The sequence below is a fragment of the Monodelphis domestica genome, chromosome 1, assembly GCF_027887165.1.
Source record: "Monodelphis domestica isolate mMonDom1 chromosome 1, mMonDom1.pri, whole genome shotgun sequence".
NCBI classification, from domain to species: Eukaryota; Metazoa; Chordata; class Mammalia; order Didelphimorphia; family Didelphidae; genus Monodelphis; species Monodelphis domestica.
Window position 1 is genome coordinate 555,968,372 of NC_077227.1, and position 26,631 is coordinate 555,995,002.

At 34.7% G+C, this 26,631-nt stretch overlaps 1 protein-coding gene across 3 annotated transcripts in view; it reads right to left on the bottom strand.

Annotated features, from left to right (window-relative positions):
• Window positions 1–26,631, bottom strand: part of ERICH1 (glutamate rich 1) — a 114,514-nt gene that overhangs the window by 17,273 nt on the left and 70,610 nt on the right. For 2 of the 3 annotated variants that reach the window (XM_007476215.3, XM_056813394.1), the window contains 2 exons: window positions 7,781–8,149; window positions 1,066–1,260 (listed from right to left, as the gene is read on the bottom strand). In XM_007476215.3, the coding sequence (XP_007476277.2) occupies window positions 1,066–1,260; window positions 7,781–8,149 (564 nt within the window). Of the gene's footprint in view, window positions 1–1,065; window positions 1,261–4,729; window positions 4,817–7,780; window positions 8,150–26,631 lie in introns of those variants that run through there. The other variant, XM_056813395.1, reaches the window with a different exon arrangement.

Consider the following 26,631-nt stretch of genomic DNA (forward strand, 5'->3'; position numbering starts at 1 on the left):
AAGTTCTCTCCATCCCTTTACCTCTCCCCTACTCATTGAGGCTAGAAATGATACCTACCATATATAAGAAGTCATGTAGAGCATATCTCTGTGTTAGCTATTCCTTCCCAACCCCAATGACCCCCCCCCCCAAAGAGGAGAATAAAGAAAAGAATAAAAATTTGTTTCATTTTGTACTTTAAGAACATCAGTTCTATCCCTGGAGGTGGAAAGCATTTTAAATCATGAATCCTTTGGAGTTCTGATGGATCACTATATCGCTCAATTACCAAGTCTTTCATAGTTGTTCATTATTGCTATTATTACTGTACTATATACAATGTTCTCTTGGTTCTGCTCACTTTACTTTGCATCAGTTCTTATACATTTTCCCAGATTTTTCTGAAACCATTCCCATCATCATTTCTTATAGCACAATAATAGTCTAGCACATTCATAGAACATAATCTATTCAGTCATTCTCTAATTGATGGGTATCCTCTCAATTCCCAATTCTTTGTCACCACAAAAAGAGCTATCCTTAGTATTCAGTTCTCTCCAATTAGACTCTATACTCCCTGAGGGCAGAACCTATGTGTATACTTTTCTGCATTTCCCCTTAGGCATACCATAATGCTAATATAATAAGTACTTAATATTTTAAATGAAAGTTAACATTAAATCTTGGTTATCTTAATTTTTTGTTTTGGTTTCTAGAATTGAAGGATACAAAAAGTCTAACTACTTTTATTTTAATAGAGCAGATAAAGGGAAAGGAGAGGAAAAGATGAGTTTTCCTACTCTAGATAAAACTATGAAGTACTTCCTTTGGGGTTTATAACCATTCTCTAAATTAACCACAAGTTGGAGAATTGGAGTGGTTATATATTGTTCCATAAACTTTAAAAAGCAATTAGGAAACCAAAGAAAGTTGTGTTTCTTTGGAGACTATGTTATTCAATCAAACCACATGTATATTATCACATATCCTAATGCATTATTATTTTCTCTTTTTTTTTTAGCTTTTTTTTGAGGTAAATCTTGAGAAAAACATAAACAGTATGATTAATAAATTGTAGCACATACCAGAAGGCATCATGCATTCTTCTTGGAATAGTTCCAAAGCACCCTTCAATCTTTCAGCATCTTGTAAAAGTACCAGAGTTTTCATTTGGTGCAAAAGTATAATATCTTCAGAAGATATGCGATGAAATTCAAGATGTTTCAAAATCTCCTGGATAGTTTCCCAGCAGGCAGTCGAACCAGAAGATTTAGAATTACCTAAAGAAAATAAGGCAAGACCATTTAGCATTTTATTCAATAATATTTTAACTTTTATGATGTTTTTAAACTTATTAATTTTAGATGACACAAGAAGAATCCTGTATGGAAACAGTGTTTAAGATGTTCAATGTTATAAAAAGAATGTTAATAATGCCACCTTCTATTTACATATAATTTTATAGTGGTACTTTTATGTACAAAATTTCATTTCATTTTCACATTAACTCTTTAACATGGACAGAACAAACCTGCATCAGGAATCTAGGGCTTGACAGCAAATCAGCTGACTATACCATGTTATCTCCCTGAACTAATGTACTCTGACAAATGAGCTGGATGGTAGGACACAGGCATGTGCAAACACACATATAAACACACACACATACATAGATACATAAATAGAAAGCTGAATAAGAACAAAAATAGCGATTGACTTTCACTACATAGGCATGTTTATTACTCTGAATGGAGTTAATAACAGACATGTGCAAGCATCTTCCCAACTATAATACACTGTATTTGAAAAACATATGAAGAGTTTTGGTGATAGGATGGTCAAATCAAAGATAAAAGAAGTGTTCCAAAAAAAAAATAAAAAAGAACAAGTTAGTAGAATTAAAAGACAAAGTCAAAACTACAGATAGTGAAACTACTATATCTTTTGCGTAATTTTAATTATAAATTATTTAAAAGTGGTTTCATCACAAATGCTTATTTTAAAAAATTAGGATTCAAAAGAAAAGATTATATTAGTATAGTTGAACTTCACTTTATATAAAATAAAGATATTTGTGAAAAATGGTTCATAAATATAATTTTAGTAATCATTCATATATTTGGACTGGTTTTCAAAATGTGATATCCTAGGAAGGAGCTATGCAATTGAAAACCCAGCAATATAAAGAAAAGGTACAGCAAACTCTTTTTGGGTTCAGTCAAACAAACTATGAATTCACCTATAACTATACTGTCATCTAGTCTACATTTTTCCATCTTGTCCACAAAACTTTTATGACTTTTCATATTAAATACTTGGATTAAATCAAGATGCATTAGCTATGAGTTCTCTGATTTGTTTGTAACTAGTCTCAATTATAAAGGGAATTACATTAATTTAACATGAATTGTTCTTTGTGAATCCATATGGATTGGACTGGATTTCTGTGAGATCCTTTCTGATCTAAGAGACTAGACAATTCTGTTCCTCAGGTGAGAATTCTGGATTTTCTATGTATATGTTTCAAAACTAATTATAAAGAGGTGATAACTGAAACTATAATAGTGAATGAGATTGGGGGAGAGGGCCCAGGACATAGTCTTGGTGAAGAGACACTCTTGGGGAAGGAGGAAGAAGATAAAGCAATGAAGGAAATTAAGTAATGCTTAGTAGAAACATGAGAGAGGAGTGTCATGGAAAATGAGGAAAGAGTCTACTAAGTGGGAATGGGTAGTCAAATGGTATCAAATACTACATACAGGAAAATGAAAGAGGGGAAAGACTGAGAAAAGACTTTGGGGTTTACTAAAGATTATTTGCTAAACCCAGTGCTCGAGACCTGAATATGTTTGCTGTCAGAGAGCAGGGAGAGAAAATGGAGGTTATAAATAGCTATAATAATAGCTATCTCTATTCCCACAGTTAGAATATCCTTTTTTTTTATACAAACAACATATTCTATACCTTGTACTACTAAATACACAATAACCAATGCGCACCATAAGAAATCAAGCCATGCAAAAAGGTTCACTGACACCGAACTTCCAGGAAATCACTGTAGGTAGGTGACTAGGTATATAGCATATTCCAGCTGTAATCCATACACTGATCATTCTTCAGTTTTAACCTATAATTTCACAATTACCCATCTGTCACTGGACACTGCATAACCCTGAGCTCCATCCCCATGTTTCTTGGCCTTCTGTACTCCTCATTTGATTGACAGATAAGAATAATCTGTTATCAGAGTTGTCTTTAATGACTGACATGGGAGCATCTGCAGTATACCTCATCCTCCTCTAAGATCCCACAAGTCTTGGTACTCTACTTCATTGCTACCTTTTGTTAATGAAGATATGAACTCTAAAAACTCCATTTAAGGAAGTAACTAAGCTCAGAACATTTCTTCATTCTTCACCTGGCTGCACTACCCTGGGATATATCTGACTTCGTCTCATCCTAGTGTTGGGGGTACTTTCCCCTTTCCTGTCTCTTTTTGTGTGTTCTGTTCCCTCATTAGATTGCAAACCCCTTAAGGGCAGGTGTCTTATGCCTTCTTTGTATCCTCAGCACTTGGCACAAATCTGGCAAGGAGTAGTTGTTTAATGTTTACTGACTAATTGCCTATTTTGATTGAGAAGGGTATGGCCTGGAATGTGGGAATCCATTGAAAACCATAATCCTATGCTGGTGAGAATATCTCATAGTTGGCACACTACTAAATCAGTTTGTCTCTTGGGAAATCCTCTAGGAGGGAAGAGGCGTCTGAGTCCTGGTCCTAGAAATAGACCTCCTTTTAGAAGCAAAGGTTGGTAGAGCTGGCATCACCCATATTCTTTATTGTGTCATAAGACATCTTCCCCATGTATAACTGAACTTTCTATATTTTTTAATTCTGACTCATGATTTTTGATGCTTGTCCCAGTTCTTCCAGTCTCTGTCCTATCTGTCTTGATCCTGTTTTATAGACATATTATTAATGATGACTGTGATCAAGTGGTCTCTACTGTTTGCGCTCTCATCTTTGGCATTTCTTGAATATCAGTCAGGCAATGGATAGTATTTCTTTAATAACTTAGTTGAACACATTACTTACTCTACCTTCTGGCCATTAAATCTTCATCTCTAATCAAATGGTAGGAGTGTCTGACAAAAAAAATCACTTCCAACTCTAATAGTCAACGAGTCTATGGAAGAGGGAGTAAATTTATTGTGTTGTTTCAGAAGATAGAAGTTATAGGGGAATACATTTTTACTATGGTATTAGGAAGAATTTCCTAATAATTTATGTGTCAAAAAATGGAATGGTTGCCTTTATAAATTTCTGCGAAGTAATTAATGATTGACAAAATAACACTTATGCTACATACTTAAGTAGTTAAAGGTATTGTAAGTTGACTTTATTTTAAAAAAAAGTTTTTGCTGAATTTTTTGAGAACTAAAGAATTTTTTGCAATGTGAAGACTCACCCTATATCTAAATTATAAGTTTTTATTTTCATATGTTTAGAGTTTTTAAAGCAAGTTAAATTAAAACAAAACCAGTCAATTTATATAGCACATTATCTTGTTATGGAAGATAACTGAAAAAGCCCATATCTGTGAAATGTGTTGGTGTTAATGAGAGGGAGACTATCATGACTCTGGAAGGAGACTATCATGACTCTGGAAATTGAACTATCAGTTGTAAAATACAGAATCTGAGAAATGTGTACCTATGTCATTTCTCAGCAGAGCCAGATCTACTCACCTAAGAATAGACGAAGTTCCCTCTGTTCCAGGTTGCTGCTTCAGAAAGGAGCTTGGCTATTCCCAGGCATATGATTCCAGCTATCAGCTGAGAAAAAATACAAAACTTTAGGCACATGTGCCACTGGCATTTGTTGGAAAGTTAGTTTTTCAAGTGCACATCTGGACCACCATGGACAAGCTATATACCACTACTGAGACTTTCTCCTTTTTTGGTGGTTTGCCAAAGGAATGCAACCATTACAGACAACTGCATCTCACTAGGAAAGGAGGAGAAAGTGTGTAGGCTCTAGGAATGTGGAGGAGGCTAGAAGTGATAAGGCAAGGACATTTTATTTCAAAGCCTATTTTAAGATGTCTTTTTTATAGTTCAATCTAGCAAGTATTCTCTTATCAATTCCTGTAGCATTTCTGGAAAGAAATTGGAAAGAGAACAACAGTGAAACAATTACCTTCATTTACAATGAAAGAATGTTGGCTTTGGCTCGAAAGGCCTTGGGTTTGAATGCTAGCTCTGCACTATCTGTAATCTTTCTGGGCCTCAAGTTTCCTTCTCATCTGATATCTCTGATAAACCTTCATATAATTACTACATGTTTTGATAGTAAAAAAGACCCTGTTGGATGGGGAAGCTAAATAAAATTTTAAATGAAGAGAATACTAAAAGAAAATTCAAGAAATTCTCTAAAAATAACTTGAGTATTTTATGACACAGTTTATCTACAAGTTGACAGAATACGAAGGTTCTTTTCAGGTCATCTAATTCAACCTTTCTCCCAATCCAAATAGCATTTCTATATCTCTAACAAATGGCTATCCAGCCTTGATTCAATACTTCTACTTCTGGGGAATAAATAAGCAAATTATTGTCAAGGCAAGGAAAGAAGTGAATTTCTCTATCACTTCATCTGTCATGCCTACTTCCCCCTTTCTATAATCTACTACAGTGATAATAACCCTTTCATTTTTGTTTCATTGATCTTTACCAATCATTTTTCATGTATCTTTTTTTTTAAACCTTTACCTTCTGTCTTAGAGTCAATACTGTATATAGGTTCCAAGTAAGAATTACCCAGGGTCACACAGCTAGCAAGGGTCTGAGACTAGATTTGAACTGAGGGTCTCCCATCTCTAGGCCTGGCTTTCAATCCACTGAGCCACCTACCTACTTTCTTTGTGTATATCTTAATATAAAGTATCATATAAATACTTCATCTCCATCCACTTAACTTATTCTATTCCTTTTGAGTAAGGTCTATCCTTCTGAAGACTGGGTAACAAAATATCCTTCTCTAAGAACAGATCTGCTAAGACCATAAACATCAGACAGAGTATAGAGTTATTAATCTCAGAAAAACACTATGCCTACCCAAAATTAAATAATGGTTAAAAAAAGATAGTCTACCAGTAGTTTTAATGTACCTAACAAGGACAGTACAATAAGATCCTAGGAAAGTTATCCAGTTACTGCTCTAGGTTGTTATTCTAGAAATATGTTCCTCAAAAGCTATAGTATCAACTTCTTTTTTGCTTAACTATATACATTTATGCATACACATGAATCTCTTCTCTCATTCTCTGTCTGTTTTCCTTTTTTGCATACTGCTTAGCTATATTGTTAGTTGATTTGAAAAGGAAAAATTTAAGAGTAACTTTTGAAAAATAGTTATCTGAGTTAATTTTCATTTTTAATGAATAATAATTTGCATATTAGACTCTTAGTTTATTTCCCAGATGCAATCATTTATATTTTAATTTTGCTTAATTAATAAATTTAGGCTTCTGTTTATAATGAAGGCCCCATGTGAGTTACTGGGTAAAATATGCCAAATCACATTAGTGCCAAAAACAAAAATTTAAGTTCATTAGTCTCTTAGAGCATGTATGTATATGAAAAGTGCAAATCCATTGAATTTTTCAATCAACTTTAGGCATTATTCTCAGTTTTACAGAATACACAAACTTGATAAACAGGCCTTCTATGGTATATTGATAAAAATGCTGAATTAGGATAAATCATGGGGGACTCATTCTAGGATAACAATTATTTATTGACCAACAGTTTGGTTGTTTAAAGTGCTAAATCTATCTAATGTCTACCATTTCATCTCTGAATCTTCATGTTGTCTACAATGATATCATTTAAGTCTGATGGTCTTCTAATCAAGATATATCATTCTAATAACATACTCTCATTCTCATAATTATCAAAAAAAGAAATATATTTAATTTGGCACATCTTTCTCTTTGCAAACCCATATTGGCTCCTAAAGGCCACCTTTTTAAAACATCACCAAAAGCAGGGATTTAAAGACTAATGCAAATGTAAGGCATTGTCATTAGTATTAAAAATAATAAAATTTTACTTTTTACCTCCTACCTATTATAGATTAGATACTCTTTTGCATACCGCAAATGGTTGATAAAGGAATGCTAAAAAAAAAATTAAGTAGGTAGAGAAAGAAATAAACAATTAGTACTTTTACTTCCAGTGAATTTTGGGGAATAAAAATTTTCCAAATTCTCTAATCTATTTACTTTTCATATAGAAGCATAGTTAATGACCATCTATCTTAATATCTTTAAAAAGTTATTAATTTGTTTCATAAATATGATACTTCTTAAGAACTTGATGAGACTGACTGCAATTTAATCCATTAGGAATATCTCAAAGGGGGAAGCTAGGTAGTTCAGTGGATTGGGAGCCAGGCCTAGAGACAGGAGGTGCTAGGTTCAAATCTGGCCTCAGACATTTCCTAGCTGTGTGACCCTGGGCAAGTCACTTAACCCCCAATTGCCTAGCCTTTACCATTCTTCTGCCTTGGAACCAACACACAGTATTGATTCTAAGATGGAAGGTAAGCATTAAAAAAAATAAAAAGGAACATCTCAAGCCAAGGTAAAATATGTTGGGAAGAATTAAAGTATCCTAAATTTGTCTTTATATTATGTATTTTGAATATTCTATGGAGAAACATATAAATAACACTGCCAATTTTTCCAAATTCCAGCCAGTACCATTATTCTAAAGATGAACTAGGAGAGAACATACTGTCAGAGAAATAAATTTCTTGTGTTGCTTGCAAGAAGTCTAGGATGCCATCTGCCTTTTCATTGGTATCTTTAAAATCTTCTCCTTCACTGTTGCTCTCAGGCTGGTATGTAAAACTGATGCCAGTTGCTTTTGTTAGTAAGCCAGCTGCTCTCTTCCTTTCTTTTTGCTGTTTCTTTTTCAGTTTCCTTTTTTTATTTTTGCTTATTTGTGGACCATCTGTATGCTGTGGCTGTAATTTTTCTTGTAAATGACTCTCATTCTCCTCAAATTTTGTTTGCTCTACATGGACATTATGGGGATGTTGCAAAATATTCTTTGGTTTCCGCTTTTTAATTCTTCTCTTTGATGGCTCTTGAGGATTCTCTTCTGTAAAAAGCATCAAAATGAAATAATAATGAGTAAAACAAGATTGTAACAAACTTCTTGGGCTACATTAATTTAAATACTGTAATCTAATTTTGTTTCAGTAGCAGCTAGGTGGTGCAGTGGATAGTGTCAGGCTTGCTGACCCCATATATATGTGTTCTCTCTACCTGCTCCAAACCCCTAGGATCATATTCCTAGCCCTCACACAGAAAATCCTAAAAAAAAAAGTGAAAGTGAAAGCAGAAGACACCTCTCCTGGAGACAGAATGATGCTGAGAATGAAACTCCATTGTTTATGTAGTTCACTGTTTTATAGATAACTGAAACCTCAGAATGCTAAACTGAAAATACAGTGACCCTACTATATAATCCTTCAGGGGAAAATGGGTATTAATGAAATTGAGGGCTTCTTGAAAAAAAAAAAAGAGAAGAGAAAACCGGACTTTCAAATATGAGACTTGATAGAGGTTTAAAACAGTAAATAGGAAAGAGAAAACATAAGGAGTTCATTAGGTTAAACTGTTTACATTTCTATATAGGATACTTGAAATTACTAAGACCTTTGTCTTATTAGGGAAGTTAGAAGTATACATAGACAGAGGGTGTTGGTATGAGTTGACTATGATGGAATGATATCTAATAAAATGAAGATTTGAAAAAGAGAGATACTCTCAGAGAAGGCAGAAGGAAATAGAATGGGGTAAATTATTTCATATAAGAGTTGCAAGAGTTTATATAGTGGAGGGGAAAATGGGAGTGGTGACAGGCAATACTTGAATCTTACTCTCATCAGAACTGGCCCAAACAGAGAATAACAAAGACATTCAGTTGGGTAGAAAAATATATTTTACCCTATGAAGAAGTAGGAATGAAACAGGATAAAAGAAAGGTAATGGAGGTGATGGAAGGGAGGGAAGTTTGGGGGTGGTAGTAGTAAGAATCAAAATTCTTTTGAAGAGGGACAGGGTGAAAGGAGAGAGAGAAGGATAAATGGAAAATAGAGAATATATGGAAATACACAATTATAACTGTGAAAAAAGTTAAAAGCAAGTTTCACTGATAAAGGCATTTCTGAAACATATAGAGAATTGAATCAACTTTATAAGAATACAAGTCATTGTTCAGTTGATAGTCGAAGGACATAAACATAAACACAAAGGCAGTTTTCAGATAAAGAAATCAAAGCCATAGTCATATATGAAAAACTGCTTTAAATTACTATGGATTACAGAAATGCAAATTAAAACAAAGCTGAAGTACTATCAAACACCTATCAGTTTGGCTAATATGACAGAAAATGAGAATGACAAATATTGGAGAGGATTAGGGGAAAAACTGTGACACTGTTGGAGGTATCATGAACTGATCCAACCATTCTGGAGAGAAATTTGGAAATATGCCCAAAGGATTGTAAAACTGTACACACTCTTTGATACTGCAATGCCACTACTAGGTCTATACCCCAAAGAGATTTAAAGGAAAAAGGATTTATATTTACAAAAATATTTATGGTAGCTTTTTTTATGGTGGCAAAGAATTTAGAATTTGAAGGGATGTCCAACAATTGGGGAATGGCTGAAAAAGTTCTGATATATGACTGTGATAGAATGCTATTATATTATAAAAATTATAACCAGAATGCTTTAAAAAAATTGGAAAAGTTTACATGAATTGATGCAAGATAAAGTGAGCAGAACAAGGAGGACAGTGTACATAATAATAGTAAGCTATGAGATGATTAACTGTGCATGACTTGGCTTCATAGCAAAAGAATGATCCAAGACAATCCCAAAGGATGAATAATGCTATCCCCACTTCTAGAGAGAGAACTCCTGGAGACTGAATGTAGATCAAAGCACACTTAAAAAAATCCCAACATTTATTTATATTGATTTTCTTTTTTTGGCTTATGTTTTCTTTTACATGCTTTAATATGGAAATGTTTTACATGAATGCACACACACACACATATATAAAACCATTTTCAATTGCATGCCTTCTCAATAAAGTGGTAGAGGAGGGAAGGAAGGATGAAGGAAGGGAGAAATTTTAAACTTAAAAATTTTTAAATAATGTTAAAATTGTTTTTATATGTAATTAGGAAAAATAAAATATTTAAAATAGAAAAAAAGATGTTTGGATATGATTTCTTATTTAATCTTAAAAGATGGTTAGGTTTTGGAAAAAATAGTAAATACTATTTATCAGTAATTCAGATTATTTTTATTAGATTATTTTAATTCAGACTATTTGTCTTAAATGGGTTCATGTTGTCTGTATTCCAGCTTTATAACTATATAACTATATAAGATTTAAAAAACAAACAAACCCTTACCTTCCATCTTGGAATCAATACTGTGTAGTGGTTCCAAGGCAGAAGAATGGTAAGGGCTAGGCAATGGGAGTCAAGCAACTTGCCCAAAGTCACACAACTGGGAAGTGTCTGAGGCCAGATTTGAACCTAGGACCTCCAGCCTCTAGGTCTCTCTAGGCTCTCAATCCACTGAGCTACCTGGCTGCTCCCAAGAAGATTTTTTTAAGTTAAGAAATTTTTGTAGCTGGGCCATACATAATTAGTTGTATGTCTATTTAGCTTAAAAACTGAGACTGTTTTTTTTAAACTTCATATCAGCCTAAAGGAACATCTATGTAAAAATCTTTGCTATATTGAAGGGAAAGTGGAGTTTATAGATTTATCACAGATTTTTATATTTGACAATTGTCACAGTTTTGGTTGCAGACATTTTGTTTTTACTGTCTCCAGTTCAATCCAATCATTTTAGTAATTATAGTGTGCATATGTTCATGCTCAAATGATAAGTTACATAATAACACTTTAGTTAAAAAGATTCTCTCATAAAATACTCAGCTTACATACATTAAAACAGAAGTTAGTTTTTACTACTACATAGCAATTCAGTTGTCATTTACAAGTTATTGTAATGCCATTTTTCATACAGGTTAACCAAATATATTTCATTTCTTCAAAGACACAATGATTAAAAGCATATGCATAAAATGACCAAGTGAATGAGATCTAATGGGATTAAATAATTTAATAAAACAAGTGAGTCTATGTACAGAATATCTAATAAAGTTATTTTGATAAAATGAAGACCATAATTGAGTTTATCACACTTCTAGTTTTAATTTTGATTTATAAATTGGTAATGAAATTTCTGATTAATAGTGACCTGTGATTCAAATTAAATATTTAACCACCTCAGATAGCAGAAAGAATACAAAGTTATAGGTACTTACCAACATCACATTTATATCCCCATAATGGAAGATTAAAAAGATAGTCAGTGGGGATTAAAAACCCTGTTAAGTACTTACTTGTTTTTCTAAATTTATCTGTCAGAGTATTTTGGAAACAGGAAAAAAAGGATAAAGATGGGGGAAAATATCCTTGCATCTGATAACTTACAAGGTGTATTATTAAGGTAAAGAGGGCAGCAGAAATGTCTTGTGTATCATATGCTATTAAATGATTGGAATCTACTTCCCCCATTATAAAGTTCTGGAAATGCTAGTAATAGTAATAAGGTAAGAGAAAGGAACTAAAGGAATTAAGATAGGTAAGGAGGAGATAAATCCCTGTTTGTTGATATGGTAGTTTACTTGGGAAAACCTTTGGGAATCAGCAAAGATACTGAGACAAATAACAGCTTCAGAAGAGTTGCAGACTCCAAAATAAATCTCCAAAATCAACAGCATTTTTATAAGCCACAAGCAATAATAGAAAGGAAAATTCCTCTTCAAATAACTGTGCATAAAATATCAAGAGATCAACCTCCTTAAGCACACAAAAGACTTATATAGATTCAATTACAAAATGATTTAATCCTTAAAGAATTAAATACAACCTAATTCGCTAGTGGAATATTCAGAGCTCTTGGCTTGTCCATGCCAATAAAAACATGTCAGTACCATCAAAATTAATTTATATTTTTAATGCTCTACCAATCAAATTATTAAGAGAATATTTTACAGAGATTGATAAAATAATAACAAAATTCATTTGGAAAAACAAAAGGTCAAGAATTGCAAGGAAAATGATGAAAAGCAGTAAGAATGAAGAGGGAATTACACTTCCAGACCTAGGACTATATTATAAAGCAGCAATCATCAAAATCAGTTGGTAGCTCATATTGGTTAAAGATTGATGGTACAGATTTGGACAAGGAGTTTCAGAATCAATAAAACTCACTAAACCACTGTTTGACAAAGTGGGGAACATAAATTATACCTAGTATCATGACTGAAATTTAATGAAAGGATAAACAGGGGCAATTTTCCAAGCAAGATAACATTATTAGCGGGAACCAGCTACCTGTCAAGAAATGGGTCAATGACTTGCCTCCATTTATGTTAAAGGCTCTGATCAAAAGGACAGACCCTTTTACAAGTTTGGGAGAATTTAGACCAAGGTAGCTTATATCAAAGGTTTGAGGACACATGACTGGTTGCAAAACTAATGCAAAGTAAACAACAAAATTGTTTATGATTTTGTTAAAGAGGCTAATGACAATCCTGTCTTTTCCCCCATCCCTAAGAAGTACTCATTATTTTTGTACAGGTGTAAGATAACAAACTAGATATCCCTGAAGGATAGCTTGGTAGTATGAAGATATTAAACCCAGCTTCCTTGTGTTCATAGGCATTCCCCCAGGTTATATAAATCCATTGAGGCAAGAATAGATCAATGATTAGCAAGAGAGCTGGATTTTTAAACTTAGCCTATTATAGACCAATTGAATCTCTAAAAGAAGTCCAGAAACAAAATCCCACAACTTAAGCAATAACAGAGCAAAAGCAGTTTACAGGACAAACCGAATAAATGTAACTAGAGAAACTAAGAAACTAGAGTAACTAAGAAAATGATATGGGAGCAGTTCAATCTTCTCACCAGGGAAAAACTTTCTATTTGATTAAAACTGTTGGAAAACCTGGAAAGCAATCTGGCAGAAATTAGGCTTAGATCAACACTTTACATATGGTTTATATGTGACTTTAATATAAAAGATCCAAGAAGAATAAAAAAATTTTGAAGAGAAAGAGATCATATGCCTCTCACAGTTATGGGTAAGAGATGCATTCCTAATCAAACAAGGGGTAGAGGCAATTAAAAGATAAAAATTGTTAACTGGATTACTTGAAACTACAAAGCTTCTGCAGACAACTTTAATGTACAAGAAAGGAAGAAGATAAGCAGGAAAAAAATCTTTGTATCAAATTTTTTTTTGATTACAGGATAAGGGTTTGATATTAAAAATAAATAAATAACAGATAAGTAGCCAAAGGACACTTAATAAGCAGTTTTTAGAGGAAAAAACATAAACTATCAACAACTATGTAAAAAAAAAAACACTTCAGATAATAGTAGAGAAATTGAAATTGAAGCAACTTTGAGATTTTACTTCAAACAGTTCAGATTGACAAATATGACAAGAGAAGAAAATGACAAACATGGGAGGAGCTGTGATTTAAAAAAAAAAAAGCTCCTATATCATGAAACTGTATACTACTACACTGCTGGTGGAAATACAAAATGATCTAGCCACTCTGGAAAATGAAAAAGGAATTATGCTCAGAAAGTTACCAAATTGTCCATATTCTTTGACCTAGCATTACAAAGGAAATTATACAAAAATATTTATATCAGTTATTTTCTTAGTAACCCCAAAATGGAAAGTAAGTCTTTTCAGAGAATGGCTAAACAAATTTTGTTATATAAATTTAATGGAATATTATTGTGTCATAGAAAAGATTTATATGAATTAAGAATGCAGAATGAATCTGGAGGGCAATTTGGAATTATGTCCAAAGGGCTATAAAATGATGCATTACCTTTGACCTAGTAATACCACCCTAGATCTGTATTCCAAAGAGATAAAAAAAATGGGAAAGGACCAGTCTGTCTCTCATTTTGGGAATGGCTGAACAAATTATGGTATATGATAGTGATAGAATACTATTGTGCTACTCTAAGGAATGAGAAACAGGATGATTTCAAAAAGAGTTGGAAACACCTATGTGAACTGATACAGAGTGAAACAAGCAGAACTAGGAGATTATTATATACAGTAACAGCAATATTATGGAATGATCAAATGTGACTTAGCTACTATCAGCAATACAATGATCCAGAACAATTCTGAGGGAATTGAAAAAAGAATGCCATCCACCTTCGGAGAAAGAACTTTTGGATTAGGAATGCAGAGGAAAGCATATGATTTCTCACTTGTTCATTTGGGTATATGTTTTAGGTTTTATAAGATTATTCACTTACAAAAATAAACAATCCCCAAATATGCTTTGTATGATAATACATGAGTAATTCAGATTGAATTGCTTGCCAGCTCCAGGATAGGGGAAAGGAAGAAGGGAGGGAGACAATTTGGACCATATAAATTCAGAAAACTTATGTGTAAATTTGTTATTACGTGTAATTGGCAAAAAATAAATTATAAAAATGCAGGGTGAAGTGAGCAGAACTAGTACAATTTATATAATGATATTATATATGTATACATATATGTATATACATATATATATATATATATATTAGAAAGACTTTAGAACTAATCAACATGATGATAAATTAGTCCAAAAGGATGGAGTTGAAACATATCACTCATCTTCTAACAGAAATTATGATTTTAAAATATATAAAGAGAGAAACATTTTTTAAAATCTCTTATCTTCTATCTTAGAATCAATACTGTGTATTGGTTCTAAGGCAGAAAAGTGGTTAAGTCTAGGCAATAGCTGTTAAGTGGCTTGCCCAGTGTCACAAAGGGCAGGAAGCCAGATTTCAATCTAGGAACTCCTGCCCTGGCTCTCAATTCACTGAGCCACCTACATGCCTTAGAGATAAAATATTTTTGGATAAGGTTGATGTTTGGATTTGTTTTGTCTAACTATGCAACTATGCAAAGAACTTTACTTTTAAATTTGTTCAGGAGAGGAAGTAATGGCTCAATTTTAAAATTCTTAATAATTGATAAAACTAAAAATACAATCAAATTAAAATGGAACAAGGCAGATCAAGCAAAGCAGAATCAGAAAAACAAGATATATAAAGCCTGAGATAATGTAAATGAAGCCACTATAAATAGCAAAATTGATTAGTTATAATGACCAATCTCGATCTTAAATAATCATGACAAAACTACTGATTACTTTTAGGTATATATCAGTTTTGTCATTTTGCTCAAAATGTAGATTGAAGCCTAGGGTTTTAGGGGAACCCCTCCTACAACCTGGAAAATGTTTTGAGTTCTTCTACTGTCAAGATTGCTGGTGAACACTTAAATATGGCACATATTTGAGTATGGTACAATATATGAACTCATAGATTTATTAAAATGCAACTAGGTTTGTCATTCTTGTTAGCTTTCTTGATTAATAATTAGGCATAATTAGGATGAATCTGAATTACCATCTCACTAACTGTCTAATTATAATATTGCAGTAGGTTGCTCCTGAGAATAGATTTCTGATGGAACTAATTAATTTTAAGAACGTTTCATTACCTGAAGCACTTAAAAAAAAAACATTTGCTCTTTGACTCTCAATCCACATTTCTTCATTTCTTATTCTCTTATAGTTGAGCAACTTAAGCTCTCCAGCCACTGACCCTCACCTGACACCCAGCTCTCACTTGTGGCTCCTAGTAGCTGCTAGCATGCGGCAGCGGCCACACCCTGGGCAATGGCTTTGACAGGCCGGCTAAACCTTGTGAGGGTAGCCATCGGGTCATCGACCCCTGGTGAACCAGGGCTTTGCTCACCCAGCATGTGAAGACTGCTTCGGCGGAACAGGTGGAAGAAACCAACAAGAAGGTTCAAGGGCTGAGATGGTGATGCAGCAAAGCACTGTGGAGTGCTTAGGGCATGTTGGAGCACAAAAGACAACACGGCCATCCAATGCAGCAGAGGAAGTCTCCAGGTGTAACGACTTTTCATGCCAATGGGCCGAGAGAGTGGGACTGTGTCTGTGCATAGACTTTTCCACTTAAATCTTCATGCACAAGTGTCTTTGTGCACAAAAATGCACAAAGTCAATCGTCATCCTCGGTTACCGAGAGACTACTACATAATTGGATATTTAGATATTATTTCTTTGAAGGAAACTCAAAATTAGTTCTGGTATAAATAACATTTTGAAGAATTATATCTTATAAGTATAAACAATTTTAAAAACTTTTTTTGAAAATGCATACTAATAATATAGGCAATTAACCAAATATTTTTCTCTCTTAAAAATGTGTTGTCTCCAACAAATGGATAATGTTAAATATTCAAGTTTATAGATTAAATTTGAGAGGCAACAGATGTGGTCTATAAATTAATGTAATTTATCCGGGGTGTATGGGGTGTTCAGGAGGGGTAGCACCTTGGTATGGAGGGCTTGTTGTGCCCTCCTAGGGAAGCTCTCCAGCCTCTGACCCCCACCTGACACCCAGCTCTCATTTGTGGCTCCCAGTAGCTGCTAGCATGTGGCAGCGGCCACATCCGGGGCAAGGGCTTCGACAGGCCGGCTTAACCTTGTGAGGGTAGCCATCGGGTCATCGCAGACCCCTGGTGAACTAGGGCTTTGCTCACCCAGCATGTGAAGACTGCTTCGGCGGAGCAGGCGGAAGAAACTGACAAGAAGGTTTAACGGCTGAGATGGCGACGCAGCAAAGCACTGTGGAGTTCTCAGGGCTTGTTGGAGCACAAAAAACAACACGGCCATCCAATGCAGCAGAGGAAGTCTCCAGGTGTAACGACTTTTCATGCCACTGGACCCAGGCTTCCAATGCCGAGAGAGTGGGACTGTCTCTGTGCATCGACTTTTTCACTTAAATCTCTTTCATACACAAGTATCTTTGAATGTCATTCTCGGCTTCCGAGAGACTACTACTAATTTATCCATCTTTGTAGGTTTTTGCCTGGCTCTCTGACATAGGAGCAGATGATGAGGGGCATGGATACCACTTGAACATGAGACCAACTCTCTGTTCTTATGTCCTATTCTCCGATATCCTTTTATTCACTGACTTCTAGATCTTCCCCACTTCTAGATCTCCTTGATAACAATTTTTGACTCATTCTTAAGTTACTTCCTTGCTCAGCTTAAGTCAGGACCCTTTCCTACTTCCTGCTATTTCAAGGCAAAAGCCCAGTTATGATATAGTTTCTAGGAAGACTATTTTTTTACACCCAAACTAATTGTGGATTCAAACATTCAAAGTAAATAGGTAAAGCCTACTGAATCAAATTTAGAGAAATGGCACATTTGACCTCATTCTCACATAAAAAATTATAGTATTGGATTGTTAATTATCTTATGATGCTATGAAAAATTTGGGAGATTCTACAATTCTATGGATACATTTAAAAAATCACTTCAAATGTTCCTCAAATCAAAAGACAAAATTGCTTTGTTTTATATTTTTTTTCTCTATGGATATAAATTGATTGCCCTTGTTAGAAGCAAAAAAATTCAGGTATATTTGATCCATTTTACATCTACTGATTATCATTACTGTTTGCTTGAAGTCAGTGAAAAGATGTTTCTTTGTCAAAGGTCCCTTTTTCCTACTCAGCTTCTGGTGAAGTAGCACATGTAATCTGAGTTTCCTTAGATGTTTAAAGGGGATCGATCTATTAGGATATCAATGATTTTACTCAAGCTATTCAGTCAACATTATCCATTCACTTATTTACTCCAATAAAACATATTTTTATAAAATAACATTCCCAAGAACAGAGTGAGAAAGATAATATTCTATAGGATAGAAGAGGAAAGAAACCTCACTGAACTTGGAGACCTGAGTCCCAGCTCAGTCATCTTCTAGTGGTATGATTTAGGCAAGTCACCTTCACTTTCTGGGACTCAATTTACTCATTTGGGAAATTAGATTAGAGCAGATAGTCTTTAAGGTCCTTTCCAACTTTACCATTCTATGATTGCAGGATTTCTTTTCTGAGATATATGTCGCCAGAATTGCCCTTGATGGAATCAAGCTAGAAGATGAGAGCCATCTGGTGGAAAAAGCCCAGAAACTCACCCTCTACTGCAGGGTGGTCAACTACTTGGAAGTTGAAGAGATACTGGACAGTCTCAAATGGTCACCTTTACCAAATAAATGCTGGTTCATAGTGACAATTTCAGAAAATCAAGTTGTCTTTTTATATTATTGATTGTAATTCAGGACAAGAGATTTGTATTATGTTTCTAGTGTTACATCTTTTAAAACATGGATAAGAGGTGGTATGGTGGCTAGAGTTCTACACTTATAGTTAGGAAAACCTGAGTTTGAACCCTGACTTTTGCTGTGTGATCCTTAATCTTTCTTTCCCTCAGTTTTCTCACCAAGAAAATTAGGATTAATAATAGTACCTACCTCACAGGGTTACTTTAAGGATTGGATGAAACAAAATTACATTTATAAATCCATAAATATTAAAGTACCATATAAATGTTAACTAGTCACAGTGATAAGTAAATTCTATATACCTGATATTTCACATTTACTCTGTGCCTATAGGCAGCTAGGTGGCACAGTGCTGGGCTCAGAGTCAGGAAAACTTGTCTTCCTGAATTAAAATATGGTCTCAGATACTTACTAGCTTTGGGATTCTTGGCAAGTCACTTCATGTTTGCCTCAATTTCTTCATCTGTAAAATGAGCTAGAGAAGGAAATGGCAAACTATTCTAGTATCTTTGCCAAGAAAACCCCCAATGGGGTAAATAAAAGTCAGACATAATAACCACCACCACAACTATGCTTAGTCAAGTGGCTTTTGAGACCATATCTCAAAAAAAGTATGAAGTATGATTCCATTTAATGTTTTTTTTAACCAGTTGAGAGACATAGCATGATTATTTAAATCATGATTAGGAAAAATTATTAGGAAAAATTCCTAATAAGAATGCATACAGAATCTCAGCAATGTGATAAAAGACTGAGATCTCCAGACTTATAACATTTGGTATCCTCCATTCTGTTATCTGTATGAGGGGAAAATGTTTTAAGGATTCAGATGTTAAAAGTCTTATGTTACTAAAGTATGCCACAAAAGTATTGATAATTATTAATTTTTGAAGGGCTAGCTTGGTTTCTTCCTTTGCAAGAATATCACAAAAACAAAGAAGTACTATGAATATCCTTTATGAAAGTGATATTGAGGAATGAACTTCTATTTCCTTGCACTTCTCCCCATTTGTTCTATATGCATTTATAATTCTACTTATGAACATATGCAAATTTGTGAAAATGATCTACTATAAATCATAGTTACATCTGTGCATTTTTATGGGTAATTGATTTTATTTTTAATATTTTCCCCAGATTACACATATCTAACAATTTTAATAATTAATTTCTAACATTTTATGATCCATCTTCCTACCTCCTCCTTAAGAAGGCAGATAATATGATATAGTTGTACATGTCCTATTTAGCTTGCCAAACTGTAAAAATAAATTTGTAAGCTATAAAATAAAATATTTAGATGGAAAAACTGTTTCAATACAGGTTCAAAACTTTTAAAAAATGTTTAACTCGCCAATCAGGTTCAAACTGTTCAGATACTTTTGGATACTTTTGATAGAGGTAATCAAAAGTATCCTCAGTGATGAAGTGAAGCTCAAATGTGAACTTCCCTTCAGGGCCGGGCCAGGTGCAAGGACGCTAAAGAGACTCTTATTATAAAATGAAAGTATCTATTGAAATATATAAAGATAAATAAAGGATTTATAATTCTAAGGGATTTTAAATCCACCCAAATAAACTCCCAGGTTTTGCAAGGAATCATTTCTCCTGTGTTTCACAGGCTCCTAATCCTCCCTGATCTGAATAACCCAAATTTATACTATCTAAATAAAAACTACTGCTATTATCCTTATAAATGTTAACTTTGCCTTCAAATTATAAAACAGCAAAGGTTAGCTGGTTGAATTTCAACAAGAATTCAATTAGGACCAAAGACCAGGTTTTTCTTTGGTCTTGTCAGAGTTAAACAATCTATAAAACCACAATAGATAGTCAATAGTGTTTCCCAAGTTGGGAAAGGAAAACACCGAGCTCCTTCAGATTTTCCCCTCGGACAGAGAGAGAGGCAAAGATGTTACCTCCTCCAGCCCAGAGAGAGTCTCTGAGTCTGTGTCTCTGCCAACTCCCAGGCAGCAACTCCCAACTGTCAGAGCAAGTAATTGACATTGAAAAATGAAATTAACATGCTCTCTCAGTTCTGCTTCAAACTCCAGCTCTTTTCTCAAGCCAGCCACTTCTTATCTCTAAACTAATAAAACAATACTTATTTTCTAATATCATCCTTACAACATGTACTACCATGCAATACAAAATCCCATGTTTATCATGTTATGAAAGAAGACGCATATGGATTTTACTAGAAAAAAATTCATGGAGGAAACAAAGTGAAGAATGGTATACTTCAATCTGTATCAAGGTTTCCCATTAGTTCCTTCTATGCTAGTAGGTAGCCTTTTTAATCATGAATCCCTTGAAGCTGCCCTGGATCCTTGGATTGCTGGTAACAGTTAAGTCATCCACTGACCATAATTGTATATTTATTGCTGTTACTGTGTTATATGTTCTACTGATTCTGCTCACTTCATGCTGCATCATTTCATAGAAGTCTTTCACGGTTTTTTGTGATCATCCTGTTTGCCATTTCTTATGGAACAATAATATTCTAAGTAATATTCTAAATCATGTTACCACTTTGACTTTACTTTGGTATATGGCATATACATTTATGCACTGATTAATAACAAACATTTTCTAAAACATCAAAATACAATATAAGAAATAATGTATAATTGCTACAAATTTCTGAGAATCTGTATTATTCAACATTTGTTTAATCAAAGCCACTCAGATGTCAGAAAAGCAAACCATTTGCACACTGACAATTGTTTGCCTATGTTTATATTAGTATCATTAGTGCCACTTAACATTAACAGACAGTGTAAGTAATTTTCAGTCCAGATATCTAGAGACTTTCTCTTTACTTGGTACTATAACTGGAATCTTGGGCAATCTGAGTCAAATTATCCTCCATATTCTTTTTTCACCTTAGGAGAATGTTTTATTGTTCTTCTAAATTTCTGCAAGTTAGACATTTATTATCAGATTCCTCCATAGATTTTGAATTCCTTATAAACAAAATTTAAGAGATTATCCATAATATAACAAAATTAGCCAATTAGCAGGGTTTTAAAAATTCAGAAAGGTGACAATTTAGCATTTATAAGCACCTTTATAAAAGAAAGCTTTTTTTTAATGGAAATACATAAACATTTGACACGTATATAGGAAGTTTAATTTAAGATAGTTTGGTCTCCTAGGTGATGCTTAGTGTTTTTCAAAGACTGGCAAATATATGAAATAATATATTATATTAAAAAAGGTCACATAGCTCAGAAGTGTCTGAGGCCAGATTTTGAACCTAGGACCTCCTATCTCTGGGCCTGGCTCTCAAACCACTCAGGCACTTAGCTGCCCCCTGTTCTCATTTTTTAACTCAGTTCCCTGAAGAGGTAAATAAGGTAAATATTTCCTCCAATCCAGATAAGGGTGACTTATCTAAAGCTAAAACAAAAAAATGGGTTAGGTGAGATGGACAGTAGCTGGGAAGCAACATCTAGCTGGGAGTATAACAGAATGTGTTACAGTGGATGGTTTTAGTCTCTTTCAGACAGGAGAAAAAAAACCAAACACAGGGTATGATCAATGTTCAATGCCTGTCATACATTTTATGTTGGTCTTGTCTATGGCCATTTGTCTGGTTAGTAGTCCTGGTAGCACTAAAAGCCATATTGTTTTTTTTTTTATTTACTAGATAACTACTTTACTATTAGTGAAAAAAAAAAATCTGTGTCCAAGAGAAACTAGACTTCAAGTAATTTCTGTTAAGTTGTGGAACTGAATTTGAGGAAGGAGAAGAGACTGATGAAAAAAGTTTCTATTACAGTGTTGTTTTAATAATGAAGAAATCTGTAGGTAATAGTCTTCTAAAAGCAGAGTAATGCTTTCGAACTTTTCTATAAACAGCACGGTATGGCAGAAACAATATAAAGTTGGAGTGAAATAAGCCAGGGTTGATTCCAAGTACTACTGCTGACTTGCTATGTAACACAAACAATTTATTCCACCTATCAGTTCCTTCATATGTAGAATAGCGATAACACTTCTCCATTGTTTTTCTGGTAGTTATTTAAAGCACCTTATAAGGTACTATAGAAATGAAAGTTGTTATATTTTAAGAATGCTAAAAAGAATGCTAAAAGTTGTTTCATAATCCATTTTGTCTGTTACATTTGCCTCCATTTGGAGCCAGATTGATTAGAGCTTTGTACAGAGTGGAACGGAGAACCACGTTTGCCAAACTATTCACACGTATGCCACTTTTAATCTGGCTACAAGGCAGGTAAGGTTTTATTTGCCAAGGAAGGTGACATGCAAATAGGATTTGAAAGTATTCTGAGTGGGGGAAGGGAAAGGAAGAAGCATTTACTAAGTATCTCCTATGTGGCAGGCACTGGGCTTAAAGCTTTAAAATATCAAATTTGATCCCCACTACCACCCTGGGAAGTGAGTGCCACTATTATCCCCATTTTACATGTGAGGAATCTAAAGCAGGTAGAGATTGTAAAAGGGAAAATGGGTTTATTTTTAAAAGGATTGGACTTCTATTTTATGAGTGTGGTCTCCAGGAATTTAATTCCAAAGAGATTTAATTTACAATTTATTACAAAATGTAGAAGGAGTGGAAATCAGAGAGATGATAAGGTAAGATACCTAGCCTAAACACTAAGTAATTTATCTCCAGGACTCCCCACCCCCCACCCCACCCCCCGAGGGGAGAGTTAGTTTCAGCCCACCTCGGCAAAGCCAAGGACCCAGAGGAAATCTCTCAAGAGGATAAGTCTTTCCTGAGCCCGGTCTCTTCAGAGAAAAACCAGCAGTTAAGAGTCAGCTTTTCACTCACCACATGTCAGTCCAGTCAGGAATAGGGTCCCAAGTCCAGTCAGCAGATCAAAGAATGAATAATTTTTTTTTCCTCTCACAGGAAGTAACAGCTCCTTTTAAAGACATTTTCTCTCAAGTCACTTCCTGTGCCTTCCCCTAATTTTACATCTACTAATCACAGTTGATGCTTTGTTTTAGGACTGCCCCCCTAAGCAGTCAGTCAATTCTGATTCATCACCCACTATTTCATGCATGGGTCACAGACCTCCCACTTAGGATGTGAAATAGAGTGTTTGCATCTTTGATGATTAAATATAAAATGGACAGATCTACATACTCGGCTTTAAGTACCGTGTTCTAAAAATAGACAGGGGTTACAATTTAATCTTCACAATCAAGGGGGAGTTCAGTATTTGCATTGTTATAATCAGGGGAGAGTTAATTTTAATCTTCACGAGATTGAGTTCCTCAGGGTCACAAAGCTAGTAGTTGTCTAAAGCCACATATGAACTCAGATCTTCCTGACTCTAGGCCCAGTGCTCAAGGCACTGTGCCACACAGCTGTATTTAATTGGGCATTTAAATTCGTCAATCATTCACAACAAGCAGTTAAGCCCTAACTTTATCCCAGGCATTATCCTAGGTACTGAGAATTAAAATTAAAAAGAAAATTGTCCCTATTCTCAAAGAGCAAATATTCTATTGGGAGGAGATAACATATTACATAATATATACAAATGAATACAAAGTAGTTTGGGGAGAAGAAGCAATAAACATTTATTAAGCACCTACCAGGCACCATGCTAACCAACAAAAACACAAAAAGACGCTTAGATAATCTAATGGCAGAGACAACATGCAAATAGAATATACATAAAGCAAGTTACATACAGGATGAATAGGAAGTACTTACAGAAGGAAGGCATGAAAATGAAGAGGGTCTGAGTAAGGTTTCTAGTTGAGATTTAAGGAAAGCTGTAGAAGTCAGTGGGTGGAACAAAGGAGGGGAAGCATTCCAGGCATGGAGGACAGCCAAAGGAATGCCTAGAGCTGAGAGACAGAATGTCTTGTTAGTGGAATGGCCAGGACACCAGAAGGAAAAGGAAGGGAACAAATATATATTAAGATTATTATAATCTATTATGTGCCAGGCACCAATCTAAATGTTTTACAAATATTATTTCATCCCAACAACTCTGTAAGGAAAGTGTCACTATTATCTCCATTTTATAGTTCAGGAAACTGAGGCAGATAGAGGATAGATGTTAAGTGACTTTTCCAAAGTCACACAACTAGCTCGTGCCTGAGATCAACTAATGTAAAAATGTACTTAAATATCATCAGAAAAATGGAAAGGTTATAGGGGTGAACACAATATATACAACCCCAGTAGTTGCCTGGCATAACACTCTGAAACTAAGACCGATAGTCCAGTACTGAGAGGATGCATCTTATAGGACCTCTGACAGCCCACAATAGGGAATTTGGCAATTTTGCTTTTGGAAATGTCTGTAATGGAGAGAAATCCCACCCTTGATTTACAGCATGTAGGGATGTTTCCTTGTCTCCTTATTGCATGGAGAAGAAAGGTCATGGCTACTCACTGGCTACTGGGCTAGAATGGAAGAGTGCACATAAAGGTTCCAAAGGTAAAATTCTGCCTTTGTCTTCCTGGCATCTATGAAACGAAAGTGAATAAATGCCTTTGGGTGATATATCTCCTCCTCAACTCAATTGCCCTGTGGCCTAAAACATACTTTTTCTCTTTTTTGTTTTTTCTTGTTTCGAGGTGATTAAACATCAGAGAAAGAATGGTCCTCTAAGCTCTGAGAGATCAGAAGAACCAGCAGATGTCCAGTAAGAAGAGTAGATAGCAAAACAAACAAATGTGGTGAGTCAACACAGCCCCAAGGAGTGAGCTGGAAGCTGAGAAATAGTCTTCTGAGAAAGGGAATGACTTATTCGTCAGTTACATCTCAACCGGCAGTGAACTGCTCTACTCTGTAATTTAAAGATTTTGCATGACCAAATTTAAAGTACTAAATGTTCAAAATACATATCGGGAATAGGAAAAAAAATGTATTTGCTTTTTCACAAAGAAAATAAGACACTAAAAAGACTAATAAGTACACATTAACAAAGACTTAAAAGGTCCCATTATAATCCCTCCAAAAGATGAAGGCACTTTTTGGAAGTGTTAAACAGATATTTTCACTTCAGATCTTCTGGTTAGTCAGGCATGAGTTTTTAAATCTTATAGGTTCAGAATGTGCCTGCATGTGGTGGTCTATTTCCTTCTTAAAGAAGCAGTGAAATTGTGGGAATCAATTCCTCATTGGGTAATTGGCCCTAACTCACAAACATAGAATTTTCAAACTCATGAGATTGGCATTAAGTCCATAACAAGGAGGTGGAAATGTTCATTTTTCTTTTTTTAAAACCCTTACCTTCCATCTTAGAATCAATACTGTGTATTGGTTCCAAGGCAGAAGAGTGGTAAGGGCTAGGCAAATAGGGTTAAATGACTTGCCCAGGGTCACACAGCTGGGAAGTGTCTGGGGCCAGATTTGAACCTTGGACCTCCCATCTCTAGGCCGGGCTCTCAATCCACTGAGCCACTCAGCTGCTCCCAGAAATATTTATTTTTCAAGACTGCTAGTTGCTGTTCACAAATGTGTATTCAGAAGGAAACACAAAGGCTGAAGAAACAACCACACTGCTATTGAAGGGAGAATGAAGAGATGGGAAAAAAGTACTTTCTCTCTTCCTTACTGGCAGTTCAAGGGAGGGTTCATAATTCCAGATAGTTGTGTTCAAAAGATCAGTGGAGTCTCATTAGACCCTCCTTGAGATGGGAGTTTCCTCTTGATTCTGAGATTCATCATCTTTGGACTGCAAGCATGGACCCAATTAGAAGTTGCTAGGTCACACATGCCTTGTAGCAAGGTGTTGGAGGACATGCCCAGCTCCAAAGACATACACCAGTCCACTCCTAATACATATGATTCAGAAATGCCTTACATATTAGATGATTCAAACATCTCTCCTAAAAAGTTCCTTGAAGGTCATGTACTTAAGGAATTTTCCTTCTCAAATCTATAGAGTAACTTGTAATTGTCCTCAATTCCTCTTATTTTGGCTTTTAGTCTTCTTTCTTGACTACTATGTTGCTTTGGCTTTTTATCTGCTTGCTCCCATTCCTAAAGAAGTAAGTAATTAAAGGCAAAGGAAGGACCATTTTATGGTTCAACTCTGTTGCCAAAGGAAAAAAAAAGCAAACTGAAATCTTAAGGAAGCCCTATATTTCTTAAAATTGCAAATACACTACACTATAATGCTAATACCTGCTTTAATACCCATACTAAATATCCCTTGAAAGGGTACCAAAGGAAAAGATAATTACAGAGAACTATAGAGGGAAAATGGCTGAACAAAGCAGCTATTTTGGCAATATTCTCTACTCTCAAAAAGTTTGTGATCTTTCCCCCAG